We start from the raw sequence: 13287 nt of genomic DNA, 5'->3' as shown, positions 1-13287 counted from the left end.
TCTTCTTCTTCTTCTTCTTCTTCTTCTTCTTCTTCTTCTTCTTCTTCTTCTTCTTCTTCTTCTTCTTCTTCTTCTTCTTCTTCTTCTTCTTCTTCTTCTTCTTCTTCTTCTTCTTCTTCAAACATTCCCTCAGCTTCTGCACGCCGTACGTGCATGTGACGTAATCGCGTTAACAGCACACGCCGGACCTACGTAACGTACGTCCCCCGCGTCCGTCTCCAATAGCAACCACTTGTGTCGCTTATCGAGGATGGATTCTGTGACCGAGAGTGAAATAGCACAAATAACGCGACAGCAGGTAGGCGGGTGGTGAATTACTAACACATTAACACCTCAATAAAGATAAGACCTGTTATTACGGTGCATTCAAATGCTGCTCGGAATTTTGTTTTCACCATAAAAGCGCCACTTAGATCTAGGAAGTACATTTACTCAAAGTACTGCACTTGTGTATGCAACTTTGACGCTTGGGTGTTTACATTTGATGCTACTTTTATCTGTACTTCCCCTCCACTACATTTCAGAATCAAATATTATACTATACATACATAAAACAGTATAATGGCCTCATACAATCTGATGCATTATAAAGTAAGGATAAACATTCATGATCTCCCCCAAGAAAATGTAAGTATCCAGATAAGTGAACGTTAAAAACCTTTTGCATTTCAATATGTGGAGTGAAAGTGTGGAAGAGACGAGCAGGGGAGATCAGACAATGTCCAACCATGAGCAAATTCAAACAACAGTAGAAACGGATGGTGTTTACAAGGTACAGGGAAGAAGAGGGGTGTGACAAACACTAGGGGTCTCACAGTTTGCCATACTTGTCATTTATTTAGTTTTACACAAGCGGTTATTGTGTTGTTTGTTGGTTATTGTTTGTTTTGTGGAGCGTATTAAAAGACAAACAAACAAACAAACAGGATACACAGGAAGTAAGAAACCCTATAGTACTAGGTACCTTTTCAAACATACAAAGGGTTTTAATGACTCGTGCTTCAAGTGTAATAGATTTTTCACATGTTTGAAATAAAGCATTCATTCATTTATTCATAAGTCACCTTAAACAGCACTACACTATTAGATAGATAGATGGATGGATAGATAGATGGATAGAAACTTTATTGATCCTGAAGTAAATTCAAGTTTCATCTGTTACAAATATTATACTCAAGTAGCAAATGTACAAAAAAGTAACAAAAAATCTAATAGAATTACAGTATCAAGGATAAATATGATGATAATATATTAAATAGAATATTGCAAACAGAAAATGTGCAAAATATATAACTATATTTATAAAGTGCAGGTTTCATTATACTATAAAACACTCTAAACAAAATGAAGCATGTAAAGAAAAGAATGCACTAATTAGTTAGTGTAATGTTGCACGTGGCTCAATGCATCAGTGCTAACAGTGTGTTTTTGTGTGTCTGTGGCAGAGAGAGGCTGGCGTGCAGAGGCTCAGCTGTCACTTCCTGTGGCCTGACTTCTCTGATGAACGACGGTGCTTCCATCAGGAGTTTGTGTATGACGTCACCATGTTCGCCGCGGCCCGTGGCTTCTCCTGGCCTAATGTGATCCGGGCGGCTGTGATCGCCAAAGGCATCTTCCCGCAGCTGAACGGTCAGAGCGCACAGCTGTGTGCTGTACGGAGGGCCTCGAAGGTGACACGGTGCTTCACCTGGAGGTCATGATCAAAGAGCATTTTCACGATCAAGGGCCATCAGAGAGAGCACCGTGTTTCCTGAGAGCTTTCAGAGTGCAGCAAAGGCTTCATTTCGCTGGGGTCTGGCTTAATAAACCTCCTCTAAGGCTTCCTGACTCTTGTCTTCTACCCGTCAGGTCTGGACGGACCCAAACTGTTGTCCTTGCTGAGAGATGTGCTGTCGGAGTGTTTGCCCAACATCACCTCCGTCCACCTGCGTGAGTTCACCCAGTTCCTCACAGACACCTGCGTCACCCGGCGGATGCTTTTCCGAGCGGTGGTGGGTGGAGCCGCTAACGTGTCCATCGCTCAGCAACACCTGGAGGTGGAGTTGCCACCCGCACCTTGTCCTCTTGCACAGGTAATCAAGCCCTTGTGATCAGTGACACACAGTTGTAATGTGCATCATGCATCTGACCTGCATGTGTGCGCCGCAGGGCACATATCTGCACGAGTGGGAGCGTGGGCGCCGTCAAGCCGAGCTCGCCTCAGTGTTGCGACAGAAGGAAGAGAAGCTGCAGAGTCTCCGAGAGGGGTCAAGGGTCACTCTGGGGGAGGTGGATGTGCCCGAGGATGAGCAGTTGGACAAAGAGGTAACACTCGGGGTATAAAACAAGCATTTTGGAATTTCTTTCACACCCTGAATAGCATTTTAGGGTCTGTCGTTCTCTGTAGGGTGTTGCGGCGCTGGTTCGTGCAGCAGTGAGGGCCACAGAGAGCCAGATGCTGGCGAGCCTGAACCAAGAAGCCTCGCTGCTCAGTGACATCCTGCAGCTCAGACTGCAGCATGCAGAAGTGGCCACCGGAAGGCTCCACAACCCTGTTCTTCCCAAAACAGGTCCCGCTGCAAAAACACAACCGGGGGAGTGTGGGAATGCATCATGAGGACAGGACCTCAGTGAGTAAAGCTCATTGGAAGGAAACACTGCAAAGTTATTCAATCTCACAATTTTCAACTGTCTTGATTGTGGATGCTTACGTTTTTACATTATATCTCACCATGTCTGATTCAAGCCCAGTCTCCTCTGTCTCTGCACCCAGGGAATGACTGTAGCGACGCTCTTTACCTTTTATATAGTATATTTGTGACATCACAACCATACAGAAGCTGTGACAGCTCATTTAAAGACAGTTTCTGAATGCGGCTTTGTGCCTTTCTCTGTGGATTGTGTGTTTTGATACTTAAACAGTATTTATATTGCTCCCCGACCTGCTTTAAAAAAAAAAGACATCAAACTATTACAATATAGGACCTTTAAAAGCGATCATTGTCAAGTTAGTTGTAAAACACAATAAGAATAGACTCATTGTACTAGACTTGTGTTGAGTTACGAAGGAAAAGTCATGAGAGCTGTTTTCATTCAAGTATTTATTTAAAAAACAATAATCGTTTTAACTTGGCAGGAAAAGCTGCAAAGAATAACATTATAAATAATATCAATACTTAAAAAAACAACAATCTGAGCTCTAATTCCCGCTCCCTTGACTAAGCTTCTCTTTCACAGATTCGAAGTTATAAAAGCTACAAAACTCAAAAGTTCTATTTTCCTCGATAAATGAAAATGCATTAATCGCATCAACATTTATAGCACAGCTTCTAAACAGAAAGAAACAACACAAATAATTTAAATCCAAACAAAATAACACATATAAAGCAGCTTGTGCAAAGTCGCTTTTCTAAACTATTATTATCTTACTCAAACACTTCTTTAAGGCCCACAACCCTGCGAGGCAACTATGGTTAAAGCACCTGTAGGGTTACCAGTTTCTATAGTAACAGTACCCGAGGTAAAGCCTTTCTTTGTTTATGGTTACAGTACATATGAACAGTTGGGAGTGCAGCTCCTAAAGAAAACCAACTGGTTTTCAGGATGGCAGAAGTGCCCCCTAAGGCAAGCATTTAGCTGCTCCAGATGACAGGCGCATGTACAGGCGCCGTCAGCTGCATACTTACAAACACAAAGTACATTCAGAGAGAGAGAACTCAGCTCTCTTAAAAGTTCAGTAACATAGTGAGAGTATCCAGCATGCTCTTGCATCAGATTTGTTTTTAATCACAACAGCTGGACGGATGGAGAAGAACAGAGAAGAAACAGAGAGATGCAGTGGATGGATGAAGGGGGGTGAGACATGGAGATGGGCGCAAAATCCCAAATTGAATCAAAAATATGATACTGAGAGGTTTGGAATGTTTTTGTGCCTCTGATATGGAGATTCATAACTTCGTTTCACTGTCAAATTGGTAGTAGTTGTTTGAATGGTTTGATTCCTGATCCCATTGTCTGAATCTTTAATTTGCTATTCATTTAGGATCTTAACATTATTGTTGAGACATACCTAGTGTCACATATTTTCAAATGAAGCTTTGTATGGAGTTACTACAAAAGGTTCAGTAGGCTTGTGCAAGCTGGTTGCCCATAGTGACATGAGTCAGCATGGTCTGCACCAGCTCTGACAGATCACACTCATGCTTCCAGCCCCAGTCCCGCCTCGCTGCGGCGTCCTCTAATGCCATTGGCCAGCCGTCCGCTGAAAAGAGACACGAGAGACATTGAGCTGAAACTTAGTGACTACAAAGCAGAGACGTCGTTACGCTGCTCAGCCCTCCCATTTACTCTTCCTGCCGACTCACCTATAACCTGCCGGACTGGATCCACATTGTAGGTGACCTTCAGTTCAGGGAGGACTTTCTGTATCTCCCGTATGAGGTCACGTGGAGTGAAGCTCATAGCGTGGATGTTGTAGGTGCGGCTGAGCAGTGTGTCAGCCGGAGCCTCCAGGAACTCTAGAGTAGCTCTGAGACAGTCATCTGGGCAGACGGAGGTGATAAAAAGAGGGCAAAGGGAAAGTTGAGGAGAGAAACCGACGAGAGAAGAAGGACATGAAGGGCAAAGAGGTCGGTTACAGTTTGAATATTACTTGAAAAGTAAAGTAAACTGGTGTTGACAGGGAAAAAACTATATTCCACCACAAAACTTGGCATTACCAATGTACATCATAGGAAGCCGCGTGTCGCTGCGCAGGTTGCACTCAAAACGACCTGTCTTCACTGCTGCATGGAAGATCTGGACGGCATAATCTGGGAAATATAAAAGCCGTGAAAGAGTGATGACACCAGACCACATTATATCTCATCTGTTTTAATCGTACAGCAAGGAGTTGGTCCTCCATCTTTATCGTAGGCTGCATCTTAAACACTTCTTTCACAGACCTGCTTACCTGTGGTTCCTCCTCCAGGCTGCGAGTCAGCTGAGATGATGCCTGGATATCTGAGACATCGGAAATCCAGCCCGTACCTGTGGTGGTAGTACTGACAACGAGAGGGAGGAATTTGTTGTAATGGTCGAACCTATTCGGAAACGTGATATCATCGCGTGTCTTTCAGGATCTGTGCGCGTGCCTCACCTCACCCATCAGCTCTGCGTGGACCTTGGCGACACCGTAGATGGTGCGCGGCCTCTGCACACACAGCTCAGGGGTGGGGTCCCTGGGTGAAGATGGACCAAAGGCACCGATCGTGCTGGGGACAAACACACGCAGACCATGTTCGGTTGCTATGTCTAATATGTTATGGAGACCTACAAAGAGAGAGAGAGAGAGAGAGAGGCTGCGCGTCAGTGTTCAGATGGTTCTAAGAGTAATAGGAGTAATATAAATAAGGTCATGTACCCGTGATGTTGACCTCTTTTGCCAGTGCGACGTTGTTCTCTCCCACAGCGGACAGCACAGCGGAGTAGTGAACCAGCCAGCTGATGTTGTTGTTCACCACAATCTCCCTGAGGTTCTTATAGTCCAGGATGTCTGAGAAGATGAACGGACCTGTGGAGGGCACATGTACACACACGTGACCGTGAAAGAGTCTAGTTTTAGGTAGATATGTTTTTGCAGATGCATACAATTTCCTTTTACATTGAGTTTCACAGAGTAGGTTATACAAAAATACACACCATTGTGGTAGACATGGCTGGGGGGTTTCCTTATGTCAGACAGAATCACGTTGTTTTTTCCAAAACGTCTCCTGAGGGGGAAACAGCAACCTGGTGAGTTCTGGGAACTTAAATTTTTCCACTCTGAGACATTTATGATAAGTGTTTTCACAGCCTTATCGAGCTACTGATCACATCCTAGATAATTCAGCCTCTGGCAAACATACACTGGTGTCGCCCTCTGATGGCGGTTCTTCCTGTATTCACCTGAAACATTTTTGTTACTGAACGCAAATACAAAACAACCTATGGAAAAACCACCGAAATAGGAGATTATGTCAACTCCGTACCTCAGCAACTTGGCGAGCCCCACCCCTAGCTGTCCAAGCCCACCTATATTGACAAAACAAAAAGACACAACATAGCCAAGGGTCATGGTGACTGCGTTTGACCTGATATTATATAGTGACACAGACAATGACAGTGCAAAAACCAACCAGTGATGAGGACTTTGGGTTGGTCAGTCTCAGTGCAGGATGAAGGATGAGAACGCTCTGGTGATAACAGTTGTGAAGATGAGGTGATGCCACGTACCGCTGAGCTCAATCTCTCACTGCATCGGGGTCTGCTCCCAGCATGCTTCAGTGCACCCCTTAGCAACTGCACCACCGGCATCATACACCTCCTATCAGCAAAAGCGTGCATTAACAGCAACGATGACAGGTGTCCTTATCTGCAGTACTTCTGTAAGTGAATCTACTGTCAGCAGTTATTACTATTATTATTTTTACTAAACACACTTGTGTAGTGCAACTGAGGTCACTGAAGGTGTCATTCTAGGTGCTACCCTGCCCCTGATGTAAAGAAAAGTGTGTTCATTTCCACTTTAGGCCCTATGTGTGATCATGTTTTTTTTTGTTCCTCTTTCTCCAACTGGTTCTCTAATTTTTGTTGCTCCCACCAAATGAAGTTAGAAGTGTCTTAGAAGTCTTGCCTAATCCCAAAACCTATCTCAGATTAGCTTCAGGTCTAAATATAGACTACTTCATATAGATCCCAGACCACCCTTAAGCTTACAGTCAGATTAATGTGGCCAAATCCGACACAAAACCCTGTACACGCACAAAATAATGCAATCTAGCAGCCCTGCAATGGATATGACGTGTTTAGTAAAATGTAAAAGTCAAGATCAAGGTCTTACAACTGCTTAACTTATGCATGGGACACACTGATTATGATATCTTCAATAAATAAACGACGGTGATGGCGTGCTGCTACACTTAGATCTGACCTTCAACAGCCATATCAAGTCAGTCACCAAATCAGCATTTTATCAACTTAAGAAAACATCCAGAATTAAGGGACAATTTGCAGGTGGAGTTTGAACCAGAACAAAGAGATCACATCACATCACATCACCCCAGTTTTTAAGACCTCACACTGGCTCCCAGTCAGCCACAGAATAGATTTTAAAGTTCTGCAACTGGTTTACAAATCACTGAACGGTTTTGGTCCAGAATACATGAATGACATGTAAGTAGAGTATAAACCCAGCAGAGCTCTGAGATCTACAGACTCAGGTCAGATAGTGGAGCACAGAGTTCAGACTATGGTGAAGCAGCATTTAGCTGTGATGCTGCACACATGGTGCAAACTACTAGCAGATCTGAAATCAGCCCCAACGGAGAGAAATCCCGGTTAAAAACATTGCTGAGCTCTTTTTAATCACTTTAAACATGATCAGTTTTCTTTTCTTTTACTTTTTTAAATTCTTTGCTGCTGCTTTTAACATTGTTTTATTGTTTTTATGCTTTTTAAAAAAATGTTTTGTCTTATGTAAAGCACAATGAGTATGAAATCCTCTATATACAAAAAGATGCCCTTGCCATGCCTACTGCAGCTGCAAAGTAACACTGATACAATACAATGATAATTTTGAATTTTGTATAAGCAGAAACAACTGTGTAAAAACACCAGCGTAGCCCTTCGTTACCTAAGTGGGGGCTAAGCTAACGTAACCTGGTAGCGTTCGTTGCCAAGGTGACTACCTGTCCTGCTGTTAGATAACGGTAACGTCAGTCTGTTGTTTGTATGCTATGTCTGCGCCGTAAACAGTTGTAGAACCGTCTAGATACAACTGATAATAAAATGACATTCATTTCTTACTTTAATGTGAAGCAAAAAGGAAAAAGACGACTCGGGCTCCTTCTCCCACCCAATGTTTGTGATGAAACATGAAAGTAGCAGCGCGAGGTCTGGGGAAGAGGTTCTGTGCGCTGTGATTGGCTGACAGCTCGAGAGGCTGCCCAAGTGAAATACAAACTTCCTGCTCGGTCTTTCAAAATAAAATCGCTCAAACTAGCTTCCTGTGCTACAGTGTCCATTATCGCTGCATCTAATTCTTCTTCTTCTTGAAAAAAAAAATACAATAAGACTAAATGCAATGCTTTCATTCTTTACCACATGGGTGCATTATTATTATTATTATTATTATTATTATTATTATTATTATTATTATGATCATTCTTCTTCTTCTTATTATTATTATTATTAATATTTTATATATAGGTTTTAATAAAGGTTCTACATATTCGACCTTTAAAATGCTTAGTATTTGTTGGAGTTTTTTTTTATTGCATCATTAAAAAGACATACATCATATTCAAGATGATACAAGTTATATGTTTTATTTTATTATTTTTTTCATCAACTTTATTATTAATTTACAAAATACACTAACAATGCATCAAACCATATGATGAGCATCAGAGTAATAACAATTGGATGACAAATAGACCTAACAACAAAATAAATACAAACATAAATAGAGATAACAAAAAATAATAATAATGATAAATTTAGATAAAGTAAGAGACACCAGGGGACATGGGAAATTACAATGAAATTGAATTAAAGATATTAAAGTGGGAGCAAAGATGTATAGTTTTTGTTTTTAACATCGATTAATCATTTTAAATGAAACTTCTTTCAACTTATTAACCTCAACATTTCTCTTGAGGAAGATACCAGATTTTTTCCCCAACATAAGTTATTTATGTTTTAAAATGTTTTTCCAAATGTATAGTATATTGTATGTATATATTATTGTTAATATGTTGTTTGTATAGCTGGAGTTTGCAACTTGGTATTATGAAAGTATTTCTGATTCAGAATACACGCCTATTCCAGTAAATAATACAAGTTATATACAATATAAACAGATATCACATCATTAACGGATAAATAAAATAAAAATAAATAAAATACTAGACAAAAGTAAATAATAATAAATACATTTTTTAAAAATCAAAATCAAAAGAGGTCTGTCAGGAAATATGGCTGACATAGAGATGTAGGGATTTTGCCATTTTACACAATTTTTTCTAGCTTTTTGTTTAGTATAAATCAAAAATAGTTATTAATGTATCTATACAGTATTTTGCCAAAATAATGAGATTCTTGATACCAAATCCTAGCTTTAGTGCTCCAGTTGGAGACCAAACTTTCTCATATTTAGCTGAGTATTGTCTGTGGTGTGTGGTTAAAGGACGATGAACCTACCTAAGAGCAGGTGAAGTCGATTAAAAAGTGTTAGTATTGTATTTAAGTAGTATAGATCTTTAAAGTAGTATTTAACGATGAAGTGGTTAAGTTTATCAACAGTATTTCAATGAAACTAGGGCGTGTTAGCATGTTTCTCTGTGTTGCTAAATGCTAATGATATCAGCTACCAACGTAAGCTAGCAGTGATGGAGGGAGGCGATAAGGACTTTAGTCAACCACCGTTAGTTACTAACCGAATAACCACAGCAACAAGAACAACCACAGCAACAAGAACAACTATAGCAACAAGAATAACCCTAGCAACAAGAATAACCACAGCAACAAGAACAACTATAGCAAGAAGAACAACTATAGCAACAAGAATAACCCTAGCAACAAGAATAACCACAGCAACAAGAACAACTACAGCAACAAGAACAAGAACTGTCTCTTTATGCAGCTGTTTGTTGCTGGTTTGTTTATTGATGCTACCTGTCTTTCTGTGTCTGTCTGTGCACGTTTATTTTATTATTTTATTTAGTTATATATATATATTTACTATTTAGTTATTGTTTATTTATTTATTTTATTAGTGTACAATTGAGATGAATATAAAATAATAAGTTGTAATTTGTATAAGAGAAAAAAATAAGATATGCTGAAATTAATTTCTATCTTGTTATAAAATAAAGATAGGTGGTGATTAATTTATTAAAAATTATAAATAAATATGCGGAAATTAATTTATATATTTTATAAAATAAAAATAGGTAGTGATTAATTGATTACAAATGATAAATAAATAGGCTGAAATTATTTTATATTTTTCATAAAGTAAAGATAGGTGGTGACTAATTTATTACAAATTATTTATAATATGCTGAAATTAATTTATATTTTTTATAGAATAAAGAAAGGTGGTGATTAATTTATTAAAAATAATTAATTAATATGCTGAAATTATTATTTTTTCATTAAGTAAAGATAAGTGGTGATTAAGTTATTACAAATTATAAATACATATGCTGAAATATTTTTTATAAAGTAAAGATAGGTGGTTTTATTATTATATATTCTTTAAATAATGAAATACCACTTATTATGAAAATTAAGTTATACTTCTTCCCACTCCTTTATGAATAATTTAATTCATTTTTTGATTAAATTATTTTTTTTGTTTTTCTATTTTTTATGTGGTACAATCATTTTGCTTTATTACTTTTATTCCTATTGTTTTTGTGTTCTGTGTTAATTGTATTTACATATTCATATTTACATTTAAATCCGTCAGTATATTGCGTACTGTACAGAAGCTGCTGCTGTCAGCCAGCAGAGGCTTTGAATAATCTGGGTTATTGGTTGTTTTGCACATGTATCACTGTGTGTGCCAGTGAATGAGCCTGTGCACAGGGCTGCTACTAGCCTGGGACATATCCTTCAGTATTGTTTTGTTCTTTAGCTGTGCTATAATGAGTCATTATTCCTGGAATACTGTTGGCCTCATTGGTTTTCTCTTTTGTATGGCAAGCATATAGAAACGACTGCGTAAGTCATGTATTTGAAACATGCAACTATTGTTAACTTTAAGTGGCCCCTCTAAAAAAACAGCTGGCCCCTGTAATTGAAATGAGCCAGAACCGCCACTGCACACGTGTCCAACATGATACGAACAGTCAGCGTCAGTCATGCAAACCAATGCACGCTTATTATTAAAGTCAGAAGTTGTCACAAGAACAACTTGGTGATCGTCCTGTTATTGCGAACATTTATTAGAACAGTGACAGGTGTGATTAACTTATCTGAGATGTGTTCATGCGAAATTCCATAAAATGAATGGAACAAATTTCCCTCCTGTAATTAAGATGGAATTCAGAGTCAGCCGTAACCTTTCCCCTGCTAATTATGTACAAGTGATGTATTCTCTGTTGCATGCAGGGAGATTAATCTTGCATCTCTGACTGAGAGTGTGTACACACGCACACACACAAACACACACATAGACAAATGCAAACGTCTATGCATGCATAGCCACTGAAGCGCAGATCTCACAAGTTTGTATTTTGTAGTCGTGCAGGTCCAGTTGTAGAGGATATCCTCAAAAACACCAGAGAAATTCATCATAATTTTGCACAGAAAAGCCTTTTGCATCTCTCTTTTTGAAAAATAGCACATGCATAAAATCATTTACAAGAAACAGCGTTTATTCCAGGAAACTGCAGGCCTTTTCTATTGTAGACGTGTGTGTGTGTGTGTGTGTGTGTGTGTGTGTGTGTGTGTGTGTGTGTCTGTGTCTGTGTGTGTGTGTGTGTGTGTGTGTGTGTCTGTGTGTGTGTGTGTGTCTGTGTCTGTGTGTGTGTGTGTCTGTGTGTGTGTGTGTGTGTGTGTGTGTGTGTGTGTGTGTGTGTGTGAGTGTGTGTGTGTGTCTGTGTTCTAAAGACCACCAGGTGGCAGTAGATACCAAGGAATCCAAGTAGTCCAGTGGCTCGCGTCTGCGTTATCCAGCCTCCTGGCCCGGCAGATGGAGAAATGTAATTATCAGTTATACTTTGTATAATTGCCCGCTGCTGTTGCTTCTTTTTTACTTTCTATCATTTCTAACAACTTCCAAGTAAACCACAAAAGGTAATTCTCAAACGTGACACACCAAGCACTGGGTGAAATTCACAGCAAATTGTTATATGCATTTCAAAATCCTAAGTGTGTGGAGTTGCTTCATCCTCTAATGGACGATGAACTTAAAAGTGCCCACAAAAATGCAGCTGTACAGTTTTTGTTTGGGAATAAATAGCGCAGGATTTATCCGTCATGAGTGTTTCAACACTCCCGTCTGCTTGTTCGCACCAAGCTTTTTGATACAACCTCTTTTTTTTCTCTTGTGGATTCATCTCCAACCGTGCAGAATGGGCCACAATAGATGATGCATGTCTTATTGTTCATTTGCCTAAATAGCCTCTCTTGTTTTTGCCGTTTTTGGGCGTCTGCCAAATATCTGAAGATGTATTCCAGGCTTGTTTTGCTCATTTCTGCCTTGTGCACATGCTTGGAAGAATAGGAGGCTTTTATTGCTGTGGCAGACTCGGTTCTCCACATGAAAAGAAGATATGCTTTGTTTAATGTGGAAGTGCAATGTGGAAGTAATTATTGTTTGCATAAACACAAAAAACCCCAGAATATAATTACTTGTACCTCCTGGTTGAAATGAAGGATTTTACACTTTACATAATGAAGTGACGCCCTATAGTACTGTTGCATACACTGTCAAAGCAGTACAGTGCAGTGTTAGTGTCCCACTGTAAATCTTCTTGCAATTGTCAATGTTAGAAGAAGTATTTTATTATATACTGCAATACCACAGTGTTACAATACTCCCATTACATGTGAAAGTCCTGCGCTCACAGTCTAAATATGAAAGTACAAGAATATTTTCAGCATAATTGACTCAAAGTATCAAAAATACCCCTTATGCAAAATGGCCTCAGTCAGAATATGGGGGTATTATTAATGCATGGACATGTAAGCAGCATTTGAATATTTAAAAAATAAATTGTAATCACTTCATTTAATGTTAATTATTGTAATCTATGTATAATATTTTCTCTAAAATGGATGGAGCTGTCGAAGTGGTGTAAGTGGATTAAATGGATTAAATATAAAAGCAGCATGAAATTAGCAAAATAAAAGCCTCTCAGATATACGCATCTCTGTTAATTAGGAGCCTTGCTTGGCCACCCAGAAATGATCTGAGCCAACATGAACTACTTGTCACAAATCCTAATATATTAACGCAGCCTGTTGTACAAGAACACAAAATGGCTAGAACACGTGTTCACAAACACATATATTTTTTAATAATTACATATGAATAGGACAATTTCTGCATATGAACCCTCTCGGGAAACAAAGGTGCAGCACATCACTCTCTGTAACGGTGCTCGTTTTGTACGTGAAAGCCACCTCGCCATCCCGGCATTCACTCAATGTCCTCCTAATTCGCCATCATGACCGCGGCCACTAATGGGATTGTAGTCAGGCTTATTTATTGCCATTAGGGAATTGCGGCTACATACAGTGTGTGAGGGGTTAATTAGAAACAACCGAAGGGGTCAG

At 39.4% G+C, this 13287-nt stretch overlaps 2 protein-coding genes across 2 annotated transcripts; one reads left to right on the top strand and one right to left on the bottom strand.

The window, feature by feature from the left end:
- Positions 1–250: 250 nt before the first annotated feature.
- Positions 251–2596, top strand: cUnh8orf74 (chromosome Un C8orf74 homolog; the record flags this gene model as incomplete). Its single annotated transcript, XM_083938016.1, has 5 exons — positions 251–298; positions 1446–1629; positions 1849–2072; positions 2149–2304; positions 2387–2596. 5 exons carry the CDS (start codon positions 251–253, stop codon positions 2594–2596), a joined length of 822 nt encoding a protein of 273 aa, XP_083794142.1.
- Positions 2597–4100: 1504 nt separating this feature from the next.
- Positions 4101–6315, bottom strand: LOC310964847 (L-threonine 3-dehydrogenase, mitochondrial-like; the record flags this gene model as incomplete). Its single annotated transcript, XM_083938141.1, has 9 exons — positions 4101–4240; positions 4344–4520; positions 4698–4790; positions 4931–5021; positions 5117–5289; positions 5381–5530; positions 5659–5729; positions 5988–6030; positions 6135–6315. The coding sequence occupies 9 exons, from the start codon at positions 6313–6315 to the stop codon at positions 4101–4103; spliced, it is 1119 nt and encodes a 372-aa protein (XP_083794267.1).
- Between the last annotated feature and the right edge of the window lie 6972 nt (positions 6316–13287).

Source organism: Echiichthys vipera (assembly GCF_963691815.1).
Source record: "Echiichthys vipera genome assembly, chromosome: 23".
Lineage (NCBI taxonomy): Eukaryota > Metazoa > Chordata > Actinopteri > Perciformes > Trachinidae > Echiichthys > Echiichthys vipera.
The sequence above is the reverse complement of the archived record's forward strand: the minus strand, read 5'-3'. Positions and strand labels throughout refer to the sequence as shown.